This window comes from Nerophis lumbriciformis, linkage group LG02 (assembly GCF_033978685.3).
Source record: "Nerophis lumbriciformis linkage group LG02, RoL_Nlum_v2.1, whole genome shotgun sequence".
In the NCBI taxonomy this organism is placed as follows: Eukaryota; Metazoa; Chordata; class Actinopteri; order Syngnathiformes; family Syngnathidae; genus Nerophis; species Nerophis lumbriciformis.
Genome location: NC_084549.2, coordinates 75,258,289 through 75,278,776, shown reverse-complemented (window position 1 = coordinate 75,278,776; position 20,488 = coordinate 75,258,289). Strand labels below are relative to the sequence as shown.

Here is a 20,488-nt window from a genome sequence, read left to right as displayed (position 1 = left end):
GTGGTTTGGCTCAAGCGGGAAGATGTTGAACAGACAACCGTAATATGTCAAGTATGCAGCAAAAGCGTTGCTACAAGTAGTCGCAGCACTACTAATGTGTAGCATCATTTAAAAAGTCACCCGCTAGAGCAGGGGTCTCAGACACGCGGCCCGCGAGACGTTATTTTGCCGCCCCCACCTTTTTATTTCCATCCATCCATCCATTTTCTACCGCTTATCCCTTTTGGGGTCGCGGGGGGTGCTGGAGCCTATCCCAGCCTTTTTATTTGATTTTTTAATTTTTTTGTCCTGTCCAGCTTCTCAGACAAATCATATAGTTGATGTAGATGCCCATGTCGGCTGTTCACATTGACTTTACAAAAGAGAAGTGTAGGATACTTCTCTTGTTGCCTTATTTGTATTTGACTTTATTAAATGTATTTATATTATCATTTAGTGCAGCCGGGCCGCAGCACTAAGGCCCCCACCTTAATATGAAAGTTTAATGTTAGTGCGGCCCGCGAGTATACTTGCCAACTCTCCCAATTTTACTGGGAGATTCTCAAATTTCAGTGCCCCTCCCAAAAATCTCCTGGGGCAACCATTCTCCCGAATTTCTCACCCGGCCAACATTATTAAGGGCGTGCCGTGATGGTACGGCCTTTAGTGTCCTCTACAACCTGCCGTCGCGTCCGCTTTTTCAGCCCAGTCACATAATATATGCGGTTTCTGCAGACACACCTAAGTGACTGCAAGGCATACTTGTTCAACAGCCATACAGGTCACACTGAGGGTGGCCGTACAAACAACTTTAACACTGTTACAAATATGCGCCACACTGTGAACCCACACCAAACAAGAATGACAAACACATTTCGGGAGAACATCCGCACCGTAACACAACATAAACACAACAGAACAAATACCCAGAATCCTTTGCAGCCCTAACTCTTCTGGGCTACAATATACAGTACATTTTCTACTAACTTTACTGTGTGTTATTATTTTAGCTGAAATTAATTGACTAATATGTGACTAAAATGCGAGAGTGACAGTCAAAGGTCCCACTAATGTAGGACATGTGTTAGACCAAGAAGACAAATGCAAGGTCATATATGAGATGAGAAGGTGGCAGAGTGACAAGGAAACATGTCAAATATGCACACCAGTCACCAGACCACAACAACAGCTGAAGACAACAACCAATACCATCGTTGGATCAGAGAAGCCATCGACATCCAACCAGACTGAACTGGGAGGAGGGGGCGTACTAACTTTCCCATACCTGGTACACAGTCCTGAGGAGGGCGGAATGCAGGTGGTGTTGTCAGTCTGCTACGACAAGCAGGAAGACCGCGCCAAAAAGGGTTGAAATCAGCTGAGCAAACACGTCACAGCAACATCACCTGACAACCTCAACAGGACATAAACACACAGACCTAATGAAAATCTTTGGACTAGACTGTCTAAAGTCTTATAAATCTCGGACAGATCTCACAGAGCAAGTTGTGCACTTTATGCCGAGGACATGGATCATAGTGCACTGTGCAAGTCTCTTGCTTAGCACATTGACAGGCAAAATAAGCAGTCTTGCAAACTCACCCATGGTGTAAAATATAAGTAGTGGTAGAGTAAGCAGTCTTGCAAACTCACCCATGGTGTAAAACATAAGTAGTGGTAGAGTAAGCAGTCTTGCAAACTCACCCATGGTGTAAAACATAAGTAGTGGTAGAGTAAACAGTCTTGCAAACTCACCCAAGGTGTAAAACATAAATAGTGGTAGAGTAAGCAGTCTTGCAAACTCACCCATGGTGTAAAACATAAGTAGTGGTAGAGTAAGCAGTCTTGCTCCTGCTCTACCGTCTTTAACAGTAACAGTAATTCAGTACAGTATGAGTCATTTTGAAATATTACGTTTGGCCTACTTACTGTTGTGTAGATGTCCTGCGGGTTGCACTTCAAGTTGTTGTATGTTTACAGGAGAAATTGATGCAAACATGTAACCTTGTCTACTGTGGCAAAAGTGAAGTGTGTCTTTTCTTTCTTCCAGGTGTAGAAGACATACAGTATGTGTGTACAATACAGTAGGGATGTAACAATATGACAATTTCATATCGCGGTTATTGTGACCAAAATGATCACGATTAACATGAATATCGCGTTATTGTTGAATGTTTTGTAAACATAAATAAGTAGACATGCACCTGGGGATAGATTGATTGGCAACCTGAGTGTGAATGTTGTACATCTGTGTTGGCCCTGTGATGAGGGGGTGACTTGTCCAGGGTGTACCCCGCCTTCCGCCCCAATGCAGCTGAGATATGCTCCAGCACCCCCCACGACCCCGAAAGGGACAAGCGGTGGGAAATGGATGGATGGTTAGAAAACACACTATTTTGTCTGGTGTTTTAGTCTTAGTGTTGTATCTGTTTTATAGCTCAACTGTTGGCAATATTGGTTGGTGCTAGAGCACTTTGATGTATTTCAATGAAAAGGATGTGATAAAAAAAGTCTAATAAAATGATGAATTACTTCTACCATGGGTTGTCCTACTCTGTTGAGTGGTACTTGAATGCACCATAACACACCTCCATGTCTGTTCCCCTGAGGAAAGATGGAGGATCATAATTGTATGCCAAGGGAGCACATCTTGTAGCTTCAATGTGCACAATTAATATCGTATGTGTTTGTAGAAGTATACATGTTGTTTGTATCCATCATTCATGTCAACATCAGAAGAAATAAGAGGAATGTAGGAGACTTCAGCTGCAATATCCACTACTTTACTCACACTGCTTGCATCTTTTGCTAAAAAGTTACTGAATCGATTTCAACTCACTGAATTGTTTCAGCAACCATCGTCACGCTCCTAAAAATGTTTGTATTAATATTACCTGGCATCACAAAGCTGTTGTTAGATGAATCAAACAGTATGATAAACCATGATGGCTGCCAACAACAACATAGGACAAGATGTCATGCAGCATTTTCACTCTCTTTTCTAAGTGTTACCTGCACTCCTTCCTTCACAAAGATGAGTATGTGAGTACAAGGAAGACATCCATACTCACATCATAATGCTTACACACATTTGTCATTAAAGGCTATTATACTAGTGTAGTATTGCAGTACAACTCAATCATACTCAGAACTATACTCAGTTTGAAAAGTACCGCTTCCCGGCACGTCGTCACATGGTGACATTGCTGCTTTTACAAGCAGAGGAGCATGTTGGGCAGCGCACACACACAGAGTACTTACAAGCAGACACAGTGTGTAGACAGAAAAGGGAGAATGGACGCATTTTGGTGTAAAAAGTCAAGATAAAGGTGAAGTTATAACACTGAAACACCCTCAGGAAGAGCTGCTTTAAGACATGGCTAGCTATCTAGCAGCTAACATCAATCTACTTCTAAATTACTAATCCTGGTCTCCATGGCGACAAATAACGTACGTTTCTTACAAGTAGCATTATCACTGGAGGACGAGGAATAGCTAAACATGCTTCACTACACACCGTAGGAGGATACAATAGCTCACCGCCGTCACAATGTAAACAAATGCCATGGGTGGATCTATACCGGACATCTACTGTAATGATACCAAGTACAAGAGTGTATACTACTATGATTACATCGATATTTTTTAATCGTCACAAAATCTTTTTTCCTTTTTTAAAATCCATATGTTTATAAAGTCAGTAAATATGTCCCTGGACACATGAGGACTTTGAATATGACCAATGTATGATCCTGTAACTACTTGGTATCACATCCATACCTAAATGTCATCCAAAACTGTAAAGTATCAAACAAGAGAAGAATAAGTGAACATGTTAAAAGAGAAAATAAGCAGATAAACAGTAAATGAACAAGTGGATGAATAATCCATTTTTACAGTTTGTCCCTCATAATGTGTAGAAAATAATAGGTGTATAAATGACACAATATGTTACTGCATACGTCAGCAGACTAATTAGGAGTCTTTGTTTGTTTACTTACTAGTAAAAGACAAGTTGTCTATTTTATTTAAGGACTAAATGACAATAATAAACATATGTTTCATGTACACTAAGATTCTTTGTTCAAATAAAGACAATAATGAAATTTTTTGTGGTCCCCTTTATTTAGAAAAGTATGTAAATACATTGTGTACTTCAATATTGGTAAGTAGAGCTACATAAGTAGATATATTTGTGTGAACATCATTTAGCCAACAATCAGTATTAGCAAGTTAAAGAAGGAGGCGTGTTATTCCCAATGAAGTGAAAGTGTGTTTAAAAGCAAAGATGGGGGAGGATGGAGAGAAAGAAGCAGGGTAACCCCCTCAATAAAAGAGTAGCGCTGCTCTCTGGGAGATTAAATATGAACGGAACAAAACAAAACCAGGGCTTTGGGACCCTCCGAGTCCTCGCCATTCTTCTGGCCACAGTAGCCTAGCAACCGCTGCTTGACCGCTCCATTGTGCAAACCTATGTTAAGCTTTTATCCCTCATTAGCAACATTCCTCCCCGTGGGCCGGGATTTTACAGATTAGCTCCAAAAACACAAAGGCAAGATTGGGCAGATCTCACTGACTTCAACATATTGCTAATGATTGGTCAAATAGTGCAGTACTAGTACACACTAGGATACTGCAGCAGAAACTTAGCTAAACATGGACTTTCTTCTTTTAAAGTTATCAAGACCAGCACAGGATGTGACAACTTCTCAAGTGCAGGCTTGTCTCCATACCAATAATCTGCTACCACTACCAACATGTTTTACATACTTTGATACTTTTCTAAATAAATGTCATTATTGTAACAAAAAATGTTCGTGTACATGAAACATATAGTTGTTAGTGTTTAGGGTTAGAGTGTCCGCCCTAAGATCGGTAGGTTGTGAGTTCAAACCCCGGCCGAGTCATACCAAAGACTATAAAAATGGGAGCCATTACCTCCCTGCTTGGCACTCAGCATCAAGGGTTGGAATTGGGGGTTAAGTCACCAAAAATTATTCCCAGGCGCGGCCACCGCTGCTGCTCACTGCTCCCCTCACCTCCCAGGGGGTGATCAAGGGTGATGGGTCAAATGCAGAGAATAATTTCGCCACACCTAGTGTGTGTGTGACAATCATTGGTACTTTACCTTTTTTTAACTTAAATAAAATAGTGAACATACTAGACAACTTGTCTTTTAGTAGTAAGTAAACAAACAAAGACTCCTAATTACCGGTAGTCTGAGAGAGACGGTACTTTTTAGAGGTGGTATAGTACTGCATACGATTCATTAGTATCGTGGTACTATACGAGAACCGGTATATTGTACAACCCTACAAGTGGCATTATTTTTTTGCTGGGGTAAACACTGCATATGAACTCTCTGCTCGGCTTCCACTAACTCATTCACTCAGGTATGAAGACATATATACACAAACTCAGGTATGAAGACATATATACACAAACTCAGGTATGAAGACATATATATTAGGGGTGTAACGGTACACACAAATTTCAGTTCGGTACATACCTCGGTTTAGAGGTCACGGTTTGGTTCATTTTCGGTACAGTAAGAAAACAACAAAATATACATTTTTTGGTTATTTATTGACCAAATGTGTAAACAATGGCATAACATACATATACACACAGGGTCCATTGCCAGGGTTCATGTGGTCAACATATATAAAATAAAAACTAAGCTAAGGCTCAGAATGGTTTCTTAACAAAACCTTTCTACATATAAAGTGCTTTTATTGATTGATTGAGACTTTTATTAGTAGATTGCACAGTACAGAACATATTCCGTACAATTGTCGGGGTCCACGTTAATCAACATTAAACTGCCTCAAGTTGTTGCTCAGATTAAATAAAATGACACAACTTTTCTTCTACATATAAAAAGTGCAACATTAAACAGTTTCAAGTCAACTCAGCCTCAGATTAACTTTTCTTCCCCCCCAGCCTGGCTAACTTGGCAGTAAGAGGATATATGGGCTCATTGTTCTTCCACCATAGGTTTTAATGCAATATGGACTTAAATCTGCTGCTATAAAAACATTTGTTATTGCTTTAGCCCTGCCTGACTCGCCGAGGAGAGGCTGCTTGAATGCGGTGGTGACGCTTCAAATGGGTTAGCATGTTTGACGTGTTGTCAGAAGCAGCTGCTGAACGATGTCGGCAAACCTCCGTCCTCCATTGTTGTATCGTGCAGCCAAAGCGTTCCCAAACGGGAGATCTTAACAAGGCAGGAGGGTCTTCCAGCTCTGGCTTTTACATGTTTTCGTAGCACGGTCGTTGCTAGCATGCCGTGTGTTGTGCCTCGGTGTGCATTGTTTACACAACGTGTGGTACGCTACTTAATATGTCCGTGTGGAAACTCGTTCGGTACACCTCTGAACCGAACCAAAATCCCCGTACCGAAACGCTTCAATACAAATACACGTACCGTTACACCCCTAATATACTGTACACACAAACTCACATATGAAGACATATATACACAAAGTCAGGTATGAAGACATACAGTATATACACAAAGTCAGGTATGAAGAGAGATATACACAAAGTCAGGTATGAAGAGAGATATACACAAAGTCAGGTATGAAGCCAGCAGGAAGCACAAGTGGGTGTAAACAAATAGTGAGTTTCAAGACAGAGAAAATAAAGACACAATTGTAGAATGTGTGTTACTTTGTGTTGACTTTCTACATCCACATGTTGCTGCAGCTGTTTAAAGACTTGAGGTCGCAGTGAAGTGGCAGCACCAACACATGGACTGGTGTTAGCAGCACCAACACATGGACTGGTGTTAGCAGCACCAACACATGGACTGGTGTAAGCGGCACCAACACATGGACTGGTGTTAGCGGCACCAACACATGGACTGGTGTTAGCGGCAACAACACATGGACTGGTGTTAGCGGCACCAACACATGGACTGGTGTTAGCGGCACCAACACATGGACTGGTGTTAGCGGCAACAACACATGGACTGGTGTTAGCGGCACCAACACATGGACTGGTGTTAGCAGCACCAACACATGGACTGGTGTTAGCGGCACCAACACATGGACTGGTGTTAGCGGCACCAACACATGGACTGGTGTTAGCGGCACCAACACATGGACTGGTGTTAGCGGCACCAACACATGGACTGGTGTTAGCGGCACCAACACATGGACTGGTGTTAGCGGCACCAACACATGGACTGGTGTTAGCGGCACCAACACATGGACTGGTGTTAGCGGCACCAACACATGGATTGGTGTTAGCGGCACCAACACATGGACTGGTGTTAGCGGCACCAACACATGGACTGGTGTTAGCGGCACCAACACATGGACTGGTGTTAGCGGCACCAACACATGGACTGGTGTTAGCGGCACCAACACATGGACTGGTGCTAGCAGCACCAACACATGGATTGGTGTTAGCAGCACCAACACATGGACTGGTGTTAGCAGCACCAACACATGGACTGGTGTTAGCGGCACCAACACATGGATTGGTGTTAGCGGCACCAACACATGGACTGGTGTTAGTGGCACCAACACATAGACTGGTGTTAGCAGCACCACGTCTGCTAGTGGGGGTGGCGCAGAGTTTGTTTATCTTCTCCAAACCCTTGAAATCCCTTCTCTCTCTCTCCGTCTGGCCGCTAATGAACACACATCTTTGTGGTCTCCAGGCTCAACCAACACAGAGCTGCTTCCACTAAACATCATCTTATTTGAATAGTTGTGAAGCATTTAGTGTCAGGGGAGTGTTGAATAGTCATACATTTGACTCCAGCAAGAGTCACTAGAGAGAAATAGGAGTCCAGTAGGGATGAAATGATAGTGATATCAGTGTTATTGGGACCAACATGATCATGTTATCAGTATTGTGCTGAAAAAATACTTACACACAAACTGAAATCATTTGAGCAAGTTATCCTTCTTGAAATAACTAAAACACTATTTTGCATGTTTGATGTTTCTTATGCTTCACTGATTTAGTCTTAGTGTTGTATCTGTTTTAATGGCAAAGCTTTTATTTATTTTTAAATTGATTTGAACTTTAGCACTTAAAGATGTATTGAAATAAAAAGTGAGTAACAAATCAAACCTACTAAGTATAGAAGGACCAGAGTGTTGTGAGGGAGCACAATGAAATATCTCAAGCCTTCTTCACACGGACGATGAATTACCATTTCTTTTCACCAACATACCACCTGTATCAGGTGTGTTCATGTCAGTGCAATTACCAATGTTTCATATCCCACCCGGGCCTCTTTGGTATGTGATATAAATCTGATATATATGCAATGTGAACACTGCCCACCCAGGTCACTTTCATTCCACCAGAACATCATCAAAAATTGATAAGTGTGATAGTTAGAGTTGTAAATCCTTAAGATTTGATCAATAAGATACCCTTATCGATACCTGTATTTATTGGTACTCTTATAGGTACTACATGTCATTTGTGGAAATAAAGATGTGAAAAACTGCATTTTAATGATCATTTCTATTAGCACAAGAGGATGTGAACATGTACTGGAACATTTCAGAGCAGGAAAGTCTTTTATTAACACCAGTTTTTAAGTCTTAAAGGGGAACTGCACTTTTTTTAAATGGTGCTTATGGTTAACAATCTTTATGACGGATGGATTGTTTTTCAATGCATTCTAAATATTAAATAAACGGTCTTTTAACAGTGGAGCTCCACTATTCTGACCATAAAACCCAATAAATAACTTTCAAAGAGCGCCAACAATACTCCATTACTCCATATTAACAAGTATTAGTCATTTTGTCATTAATGTTAACAAGTATTAGTGATATTGTTATTATAAATATTAACAAGTATTAGTCATTTTGTCATTAATGTTAAGTATTAGTGATATTTAGGGTTGATGCTTGAAAACGGTTTTCCCGGTTGTTCGATAAGAAAAGAACCAAGTCCTCGGACTCGAATCCATTTTTGAGAACCGGTACCTGTTATCGAGACCACTATAGTAAAGAAAAAGAGTTGGTTATTTTTTTCGAATCCCTGGGAACGACTCCCGTCCCGACAAGAAATGCCCCGTGTGACATCACAGGAAATGACGTCACATAGCTCAGCCATTTGTCACGGTGGGTGCAGCGTGCTGCGGTTCGTTCCCGGGACGCAAAACTGACGGCTCCGGACGAAAGCGTGCAGGTAGGAGATGATTTATATTTCTCATAAATCATACACATTACAACAGACAGGAACGAAACAAAAGGAAAGCGTGTCGTTCGCACGAGAAGCTAAAGCAAAAAGTTACTTAGCACAGGAATACTAGAAGCTAAGGTAACTTTAGCACAGGACTCATGAGCTGGAAAAGCAGAATGCCAACGTAACTGTTGCAAATGCAAACAATGAAGCCACGACAAGTGACCAGAAAAGGCAGGCTTAAACAGAGTCTCTGATGAGCAACAGGTGCGCGTACAATGCAGGTGAAAATCATAATTAACCATGGTGACTAAAACAAACCCCCGAAGTGCACAAAACAACTAAGGAAGTCCAAAACTAACAGAACATAACTAAACAAAACATGATCCGACCACATCATAATACATCACAGTTTCATATCATTTCACTTTACAGGAGTAGGAAGAAGTAAAGCTTATTTAACCCTAACCCTTTCCCACTTCATAGCGTTTACAAATATATACATCATTTACTGACATTTTTTTAATAAAATATCTGTGAATTAGTATATACAACAGTTTTGTAATATGTCCATCCATCCATTTTCTACCGCTTATTCCCTTCAGGGTCACAGGGGGCGCTGGAGCTTATCTCAGCTACAATCGGGCGGAAGGCGGGGTACACCCTGGACAAGTCGCCACCTCATCGCAGGGCCAACACAGATAGACAGACAACATTCACACTCACATTCACACACTAGGGCCAATTTAGTGTTGCAAATCAACCTATCCCCAGGTGCATGTTTTTGGAAGTGGGAGGAAGCCGGAGTACCCGGAAGGAACCCACGCAGTCACGGGGAGAACATGCAAACTCCATACAGAAAGATCCCGAGCCTGGGATTGAATGCAGGACTACTCAGGACCTTCATATTGTGAGGCAGACGCACTAACCCCTCTGCCACCGTGTAATATGTAATTAATTAATTCAGTCATTATTAATATACTGAGATGAAGAATATCTTATTTTCAATAAGGTTGAAAGTATTTCTCATAATTCTTCTTCTTTGTACTTTGTAAGCATCATTCATTTGAACAAGCTCTTAAAGTGGATCATATCAGTACAATGTTTCACTTCTTTAATTCATCCATTCCATCATTTAATTCCACATCATTTTAGCTGTTTGCAATTTTACCAAATCATCGAACTATAATATTTTTGACTCAATAAATAAAGTGGTTGTATGTTCTCTATATCCAACATTATGTATCAGTCTAATTTTTTTTTGTAACACGGTTAACGAATGTAGCGCACATTTGTAGTTATTTCCCCCCATTTCTGCACAATAACTCCAATATGGTAATACTATATTAGCGAGCAGTAGAGAATGTGAAGTGATTTGTTAAACCAAATATTGTGTTTTTTTCCATATACAACAACCTATCTGGACTCCATCGATAAGGAATCGGTTTGATAAGAGGATTCGATAATAGGCTCGAACTCGATAATTTCTTATCAAACATCATCCCTAGTGATATTGTTATTATAAATATTAACAAGTATTAGTCATTTTGTCATTAATGTTAACAAGTATTAGTGATATTGTTATTATAAATATTAACAAGTATTAGTCATTTTGTCATTAATGTTAACAAGTATTAGTGATATTATTATAAATATTAACAAGTATTAGTGATATTGTTAATATAAATATTAACAGGTATTAGTCATATTGTTATTATAAATATTAACAAGTATTAGTCATATTGTTATTATAAGTGCTAACGCAGACCAACTATTTATAGCGGTGCTGTGATCACTTCCTGTGTGTCTATGATGACATCATCGAGTGGTCTGCTGCTTCCTTGCTCCCTGTAAATTTATTGTAGATCATAAATCATAACTCTCACCTGGAAAGAAGATGGCTGAAACTATAATCCGATAAATTGGGACACTTTGAGCGCCCTTTCGGACCTGGAACTGGTGAGAACGAAACAAAAAGCGCTCCAAAAACATGCGGTTTCTGCACTTATTTTGGAATTTTGCCTATCGTTAAGAACCCTTATGAGAGACAAGAAGACAAAAGGTTTTTTAAATTCTAATTTGTAATAATCGGCTGGTTCTAGGTAGCTAGCAATGCAGCTATTGGAATCCATCAATTCCGCCACTTTAAAATGCATCCAAAAACAATACTTCATTTATGTTCCGTTCCGTAACCATTAATAACCAAGCTTGTCGTTGCAAGAGCGAAGATGGAAGTACTCTTCTTCCAGCGTCGTAGCATGTTGCCTTGCTACGGCATTAGCCGTAAGCTAGCTTTTGCGTCAACAGCAGTAATACAAAACACTGACAGGACAGCAATCTGTACTGAGTGAAAAACATGAATAATCTTTTTATAGTATCTGTAAAATACATTGTTTGTATACAGCTAGCTTGTATGTACTGTGGTGTACTACATGTATCATGATCAAACCATTATATATATTATTTATATGTATATATATATACTTGCAGCATGTATATAAAATATTGATGGAGTGTTTTGAAGTTGTTTTAGAGGGCTTTGGGTTCTTTATTGTCATTGCACAAGTACAACAAAATATCATACCCATTCAAGATTAGACACACATGAGTGGATCGATACAAATGTCGACAGGAACGATACCAAGTGTAATTTCATTATTAGGTCAATACCACAGGGGTTATAGTTTAAAGTTCTTGTTATCGTTTACAAACTTAGGAAATAAGTAGAGGACAAGAACGCTACATGCTAATAAGACCGAGCTAATAGTGATCAATCTTGGGATCTGACCGATAACATTTGATTTTGCTATTTTGGTGACCTGCTTTGACTATTTACCTGTTAATAAAAACAACAGAATCCATCCATTCATTTTCTACCGCTTATCCCTTTTGGGGTCGTGGGGGGTGCTGGAGCCTAGCTCAGCGGAATGACCTATTTTTATTCTTATCAATGACATTTAATTTGTACCTAACACAATGTTGTTTGTGGATGATTGGAATGAATGAGATCGGGCAGAGACCAGCTAAAAAGACAATAAAATCAAAAAAGTCCCCTTAAAATTCATAAACGTGAAGATTTACGAAAGCTGTACCAAACTGCCTGTGATGCTAAGCCAAAAACTAACGTTAATAGCAGCGACCGCAGCAAAAATAAAGCAACAGGACTGATGAGAAAGTATTGATAAAAGGCAACAGTTAGAAAGAAACAACCTTAAGGTGAAATAACTAGACTACAAAATGAGTAATTGTTTATGTTTAACTCCATGGTTCATCAAGGGGGCACACTTACTGTTAGTTAACTTGTACAATTTATTTTCTGCACGTTATCATTTCTTTATGTTCTACAACTGAATGTTGCCTTCATATGGGGAAGTATTGCACTATTTTATTATTGTCAGGGAAACATATTTATTTTATTTTTGTCAATGGACAAGAGATGTGTTTCCAATTATTTCAGTGTTGTTGCTAACAACAATGCAGAATCGTATTAGATAGTTCTACTGGCCTATGTATACATGTTAGTTCTACTGGCCTATGTATACATGTTAGTTCTACTGGCCTATGTATACATGTTAGTTCTACTGGCCTATGTATACATGTTAGTTCTACTGGCCTATGTATACATGTTAGTTCTACTGGCCTATTTATACATGTTAGTTCTACTGGCCTATGTATACATGTTAGTTCTACTGGCCTATGTATACATGTTAGTTCTACTGGCCTATTTATACATGTTAGTTCTACTGGCCTATTTATACATGTTGTGTTGGACAGATGAATGTTTTCATTTTATCAAATCATTTTCAGGACGTTTGAGTTGCTTGTCTATCAATGAAATCATTAAAAAGTTGAAATATTAATACTTTATAAAATGATTCTAATTGTTTGTGTGGGTCAGAATTATAGTAGGTAGGGTATTTGTACTCAAATTAAAGTTCATTTAAAAAAATACCAGTTGACATTATCCTCATCCCTGCAATACATTTGTAGATTTTTTTGTTAGAGCATACATTTTGGGTAAAAGTGTGAACTGTTAAATTAATTTCTTGTCTGACTATACTTACATAAATATTGTTATCGGGTCAAATTTCCATTGTCGTGCATCCTTAATGGAAATGACTGTTTTCTAATCCAAACTGAAGAGTTTAGAACAAATAGATTTGGTCCACTCAACTATGTGTTTACAATCTGATCTAAAGGAAACAGAAGTTGCTGGTGTGAAATCAGGCTAACTTGTTCTATGCTTCTGTGCAATCACCACACATCTCTTACAAAACTGACACCAACCGTTCCAAGTTCTACAAACACCAGGGTCCAGCATGTGTTGTGCAATTCCCTGCCAAAACACCAGGAGCAGTGTTTTCTGCTGGGCTAACTTGATGAGCGACCCTAATGCTAGTTGACATTAGCTTGTTAGCTTCCTTCGTCACTAGTGACCAATGGCAACCGCAGAGACGCAGAGGTTGACTTAGGGGCTGGAACTACCACCAGGTGGTACAATAGTCCTTTTTATGACAAAGTTGATCTGAAATGTAAAGAGTGAGCAAAGACTGTGTTAAGCAGTCGTATAAACAGGAAGTGAGATCAGTGTTTGGAGGTTACATTTTTAAGTGCACTTCCCCTGACGCCCGTACACGTCTTACTGTAGTTCAGATCAATGTCATTCATTCATAAGTTTGGAGCAAACTGCTTTGATCGGTGTATCTGACTTCAACCTGACCACACAAACATGCAACAAGATGGAAAATGACCGCGTATGAATTTTTTAATTGACACGGACCAAAAGGGCGCACATGCTCAAACATTACACAAAAAAAAACTACCATTAGGAAGAAAACTGCAACAAAGTTGGTCCTTTCTTGACTTATGCTACCGGCTCTGCGTGCTGGAGCACACACACATGCTCATGTGGCAGAAGCCTGCTTGTTTATGTTTGTCAAATCACTGCCTTTGTTTGAACAACATTTTAACTTGCAGTGAGTGTGTGTGTGTGTGTGTGTGTGTGTGTGTGTGTGTGTGTGTGTGTGTGGGCAGGTAAAGTGTTGCCTATTCACAGCTGTGCAAACTTTCTTGACTTCACATCCTGTGGATGGCACACACACACTCTGCACAATGTTGTACCAAAGTACACTTTTACACCAACACAAGATCTCGAAATGATCAGCAGATGTTGTTCATGTCACAGGAACACCAAACAATACTTTAGAAGTGTAGCCAAAAACTTGTCTTACTGTTGCTGGACTTGAGGTCGCGGTGGATGAGGCGCACCACGGCCTCCTCGTGCAGGTAGTGCATCCCTCGGGCAATCTGCACGGCCCAGTTGACTAGGATGTGCGGGGGTATCCGCCTGCCGGTCAACACCCGGTTCAGCGTGCCCCCTCGGGCGTACTCCATGACCAGGCACAGGTTGGGCTCCTCCAAGCACACGCCCTCCAGCTTGATGATGTTGGGGTGCTGCAGCATGGAGAAGAGCTTGGCCTCCTGCTTGACACTGGCCGCCGTGGCCATGATGTCCTCGTCCGGGTCCTGCCGGGCCGCCTTCACGGCCACCTCCTGCTCCTTCCACGTGCCCCGGTAGACTTTGCCGAAGCCCCCGACGCCGATGATCTCCTCCAGCACCAGCTCGCTGAAGGGGATCTGGACGGGCGAGCTGGGGATGCGCTCCCGCACGCTGGCGACGGGCAGGCGGTAAATGGCCGGCTGGAAGGTGACGTAGTTGGAGGGGAAGATGCCGACCCGGTGGTTGATCTTCCCCGTCCACCAGCCCTCGTCCCCGGAGATGGCGGCGTCCTTGGACAGGACCTCCACCACGTCCCCGGTGCGCAGACTGAGCTCGTCCTCGCCGCTGGCCTCGTAGTCGTAGGCGGCCGTCCACAGGGAGTGAGTAGGGCACAGCGGCGCCGAGTGACAATCCGTCCAGGCATGCTCCCCGCCCGGCCGCCCTTCACCGTTTGGGAAAGCGGCCTGCGAGACATCCATTGCTCGGTGGCCGTAGTGACAGCATAGGGTTCAATCACAAAAGCGAAAAAGTGACTTTTAGAAAAGGCATGTTGTTGTATCAGATGTCGGCTTTGAAAGGGGAGCACCTGCCTGACCAAAGTCGGCTTTGAAAGGAGAGTCCCTACCTGGCAGAAGTCGGCTTTGAAAGGGGAGTCTTTACCTGGCAGAAGTCGGCTTTGAAAGGGGAGTCCCTGCCTGGCCAAAGTCGGCTTTGAAAGGGGAGTCCCTACCTGGCAGAAGTCGGCTTTGAAAGGGGAGCACCTGCCTGACCGAAGTCGGCTTTGAAAGGGGAGTCCCTGCCTGACCAAAGTCGGCTTTGAAAGGAGAGTCCCTACCTGGCAGAAGTCGGCTTTGAAATGGGAGTCCCTGCCTGCCAAAGTCCCTCTGCGAGGCGGGGAGTGTCCCTCTGGGCTGGAAGTCTATCCGCTCGCCTGGGGAGGATAATGCTGCAGCCGAAAAGTTGCAAATTCTCCCTGTCTGCTCGAGATCTGATGTAAAGTGTTAAAAACAACAGTTGGAGGGCAAAACGTGCAAAAGTAAACTAAGTCCTGACTTCTGCGATGCTAACGCTAGCAAGCTACAGCGAGGAGCAGCAGGTGCCGCGGGGAGGAGGAGGAAGGTGCACCTGCCCCGTCTACTTCCAGCAGCCTTTTCCCTCTTTTAAAGTCCACTTTTAGTGACGCTCCACCGGAAAAAAGGAGCGCTTCTTTCAGTTGGCAGCGTCAGGAAGACTTCCTCACGGCACTTAAGAAGTGCGGCTGGCGGGGTTAGCATCGGTTAGCATCGGTTAGCTTCAGTTAGCATCAGTTAGCATTACTTAGCTTCAGTTAGCAGCCAAAGTTGGACAAAGTTGTTGTCTCGGCTCCACTGTGCGCTAAAGCCGGCGGTGGAACCCTCAACGTGCCGTCGAACATCGTCGGGGTTATGAAGTGTGAGTCCGCCACATTTGAGGCCAACACTTGGCGTGTGAGCGAGTCCAAGTGAGTTCTTTGGCCGCTGAGACTGTGAGACCACAAGAAGCCGCTTGACTGACACCTCCCAGGGACGCCCTCTGATTGGTCCGTCCTGTGACACGTGACCTGCGCGGCATCAGGGGAGGGGGAGGAGCCGCCATTGGAATGTGAGCGAGAGCGCGCCGAATTTAGGGATAATAAATCACGCAATATTTACAACAATACACCTTTTAAATCATATATCACGCAATATATAACATTTATAACAATACACGTTTTAAATAATACATCACGCAATACATAAAAACATTTATAACATTTGGCTCATTTTAAAAATACTATTACACAAAAAAATGGCATTAAAGAGCAAACAGGTGAAATGTTAGGACACAATGTTACAATATTAACACTAATAAGACAAAGTAAGGTTGCTGTTGTTTTTTTCATTTAAAACTGTCATGGCTCAAAAAATAATACAAACTTATAATTGGCGAATAGATCTGAAGTTGATTTAGAGATTCAAGCGTTAGAAGTAAAATAATGTATATTGATATATGACTTATTTGAAACACTTTTATTAGTGTGGGACCTTTTATCCCTGAGACTTTTCAACTGTCCTTGTTGAAAAAAAGAATAATGAATTATTTGTCTATTCAAGGCTCCAATTACTTCACAACAAATAGAAAAACATTGCATTTTTACCATAAAAAACGTTTTTCTTTGGGGGAAAAAAAAGGAAATAAAACATTTAAAAAAAAACATATGGCATCCATTTATTGCAGCGGATAGATGTGAAGTTGATCAAGTGTTGAAAATAAATCTATATTCATGGAAGACTTATTCTTAAAACTTGATTGACTTAGAACTTTTTGGGTCCCTCGGACCTTTTTCACCAAAACTGAGAACTTTTTTATTTCTATTGATGCAGTTGTTTATCATGACGTCACAACAACTGGGGAACATCTGGCTTGCACAAACATCTTTTCTACGGTGTACCTAATGTTATGTCCTTTATGCAGGAAGGGGAGAAAGACTCAGTTTGTATATTGAGACATTTCTCATAAAGGTTGTTTGTATATTGAGACATTTCTTATAAAGACTCAGTTTGTATATTGAGACATTTCTTATAAAGGCTGTTTGTATATTGAGACATTTTTTATAAAGGCTCAGTTTGTATATTGAGACATTTCTTATAAAGGCTGTTTGTATATTGAGACATTTCTTATAAAGACTCAGTTTGTATATTGAGACATTTCTTATAAAGGCTGTTTGTATATTGAGACATTTCTTATAAAGGCTGTTTGTATATTGAGACATTTCTTATAAAGGCTGTTTGTATATTGAGACATTTCTTATAAAGGCTCAGTTTGTATATTGAGACATTTCCCATAAAGGCTCAGTTTGCTATATTGTGAGTAATTGTGCACACCAGGGGCGGGCAGATCCATCTAAATATGGATAACATCGATACCAAGGGCAGTATCGGCTTTGGGTCGATACTAGGGTGATATATAAATATTCTTGTATTGATAAATATTTGCAGATATTAGTTGTCAGTCAATATGTGTTTTGTGACATCATCACATATTAGCTGATTAAAGTCGAAGCCATTCAACGATGTTGAAACAACCAACAAGTATCGATACTAGGTGGTATCGGTTTGATATCAACATTTTCAGTATCGCCGGGAGTGCACACAATAGAGGAGGACAAGACGCTGCAATCTGGAGGGCAGCGAGGAAGAGGAGGAAGAAGAGCCAGCAGCAAGAAGATCCAGCAGGGAGAAGATCCATAATGATGATGATGATGATACCGGCAGCAGTGATTGTGTAAAGCGACGCCGGGCTGGGATCCGCCTGACGAGGCAGGACTGCAGTATCCACGCAGCAGTCGTGGTGCTAACATGGCGTAGCATCATCATCATCATCATCATCACCACCACCACCACCATTCGTCCCGCCGACGTGACCGCGGAGGAGGAGGAGGAGGACGGGGAGGCAGAGATGGTCTCCCAGGTGGCCCAGACCCTGCGTCAGGGGGTCTGGGCGTCTCTCACCGGCGGATGGTTCCACGACCCGGAGCAGAACAAATTCAACAACTCCTGCCATCTTTATCTGTGGATCTTTCTGCTCATGTTGCCTCTGTCGCTCCACCTGGTGAGTAACCTGCACACGTGACTAACCTGCACACGTGACTAACCTGCACACGTGACTGCCTGCGTGGAGGTGTCTTCTGTGGCTCCTCTCCACAACATGACATCTTCATTGTGTCTTCTTTGCCGCAGTCTTGCTACATGTGTGTGTGAGTGTGTGTGTGTGTGTACATGTACTACACACTCCCCTGTAGCCTGCTACACACTAGCGTACTCTACATACGTCATAATACTCTACATACATCATAATAGTCTACATACATCATAATAGTCTACATGCATCATAATAGTCTACATGCATCATAATACTCTACATGTATCCATAATAGTCTACAGTACATGTTATTATGTCCTGGTGCAGTACAGTGCATTTAAAGCCATGCTATTGTGTCCTGGTGCATGTCATCAAGTCTAGGCAGCAGGGGGTCCACAATGTCCCCCACAGAGGACCACACTTGGGTCATTCTTCACCTAATGTAAATAAATCTAATGTAAGTGAATACAATAAACAGTCATTTGTCTTATTAGTGACAGAGCATATTTCTGTATTATTAGTAGTAATATTTCACAATGATTCACTTCAGTGTTTATAAAAAATAAAACAGTTTGGAGCCATGAATGTCCCCCAGAGCCAGAGGTTGGACCCCCTGATCTGAAGTACCGTACAGTGGACATGATCTTCAAGCACTAATTAGATGAACTTGCAAACATTAAGTACAGTATTGTCACGTTTTTGCAACATGTTGCAATATCTATGTTTGTATTTGACTATTTTACACTTTCTAAGAAAAAAGCAACAAAAAAACATTAAAACAGGGATTCTCAACCTTTTAGAGCTCGGGGCCCAGCGTTTCCACTACACAGGGGCCCGGGGCCCACTCAAATTTTAACACTGAATTAGTATATATTACTCTCATTACAATCAATTTCTACTTACATTTCACCAGAATAAACCTTGTGAAATGATGTGAGAGCATGTTGTAATCATCACAAAGACTAGTATCAAGACTTAGGTCAGGATTATTCAAAAAATAAATACTAATCAAATATACTGCAAAGAAGGCACTCATAAAAATGGATGAAATCTACATTTGCATACAATTACACAGTGCTAAAATACATTCTAATGAAATGAATTAGAAATAATAATATGTTTCTGAAATAAACTGTCAATACAATTAAAGTGCAAATAAAAATACAGCTTCACCACTTTAGTCATAATTTCTGCGCTTGACTGGCAACTTTGCCAGGATCCTCTCCGTGGACTTCAGCTCCGCCTTCAACTCCCTACAGAAGCATCTACTGATCCGGAAACTACACCAGCTCAACATCCCCCCTCAGCTGATCCACCTCACCCACAACTTCCTCACTGACCGATTGCAAGCAGTAAGGGTGGGCTCAAACACATCCCCGATGCTTACCATCAACACCGGGGTCCCACAGGGATGTGTGTTGAGCCCTTTCCTGTACACACTCTACACCAATGACTGCCGTAGCATCTCACCCACCACAACATACTTCAAATACTCAGATGACACAGCCATTCTCGCACTCCTCTCCAACAGTCAATCCATCCTGGACTATCATAACACAGTCAAACATTTCACAGAGTCATGCACAGCCAGTTATCTGGAAATCAATGTCAATAAAACAAAAGAAATATGGTTCAACCCCCCCTCACCTCAGAACCCCATCATCATAAACACACAAACAGTTAAAACAGTTGACACTTTTAAATACCTGGGCATAACCTTGGACAATAAACTCACCTTTGATCAGCACACCACGGACATTCAAAAAAGAAGTCAACAAAGACTGTCAGCCATCCGGAAACTTAAAGGACTATACGTTGCACTTCATCTCCTGTTATTACTTTACCAAAGCTTTGTTCAACCCATCCTTCTGTACTGTTCCACATGTTTTTTCACCATGCTTTCTGTAACCAACCGGACCAAACTCACACGCATTACAAACATAGCAGCTAAAATCATCGGCCTACCCACACCCAACATTTCAGACATAAACCACAGGTCCATCACCCGACTGGCAAAAACAATAGTTCAGGATATCACTCACCCACTACACCAATACATCATCCCACTACCATCAGGGCGCAGGTACAGAACAATCAAATTCCGGAGGGCCCGCCTCAGGAAAAGCCTGATCCCTGCAGCTATAGCCGCCCTTAACAGCAGGCCCGGCCGACCTGTCTGACAAGCCTGTAAATGTGTGTTAGTCATGTATG

General features: G+C 41.6%; 2 protein-coding genes across 3 annotated transcripts in view; one reads left to right on the top strand and one right to left on the bottom strand.

Moving 5' to 3' along the window:
- map3k21 (mitogen-activated protein kinase kinase kinase 21) overlaps positions 1–16,166 on the bottom strand; it is a 45,934-nt gene extending 29,768 nt beyond the window's left edge. For both annotated transcript variants that reach the window (XM_061968779.1, XM_061968788.1), the window contains exon 1: positions 14,370–16,166. In XM_061968779.1, coding sequence (XP_061824763.1) covers positions 14,370–15,117 — 748 coding nt within the window. In that variant the 5' untranslated portion in view covers positions 15,118–16,166. The remainder of the gene's footprint in view (positions 1–14,369) is intronic.
- Positions 16,167–18,077: 1,911 nt separating this feature from the next.
- pcnx2 (pecanex 2) overlaps positions 18,078–20,488 on the top strand; it is a 40,488-nt gene continuing 38,077 nt past the window's right edge. Inside the window, exon 1 of the mRNA XM_061968765.1 lies at positions 18,078–18,247. Coding sequence (XP_061824749.1) covers positions 18,095–18,247 — 153 coding nt within the window. The 5' untranslated portion in view covers positions 18,078–18,094. The remainder of the gene's footprint in view (positions 18,248–20,488) is intronic.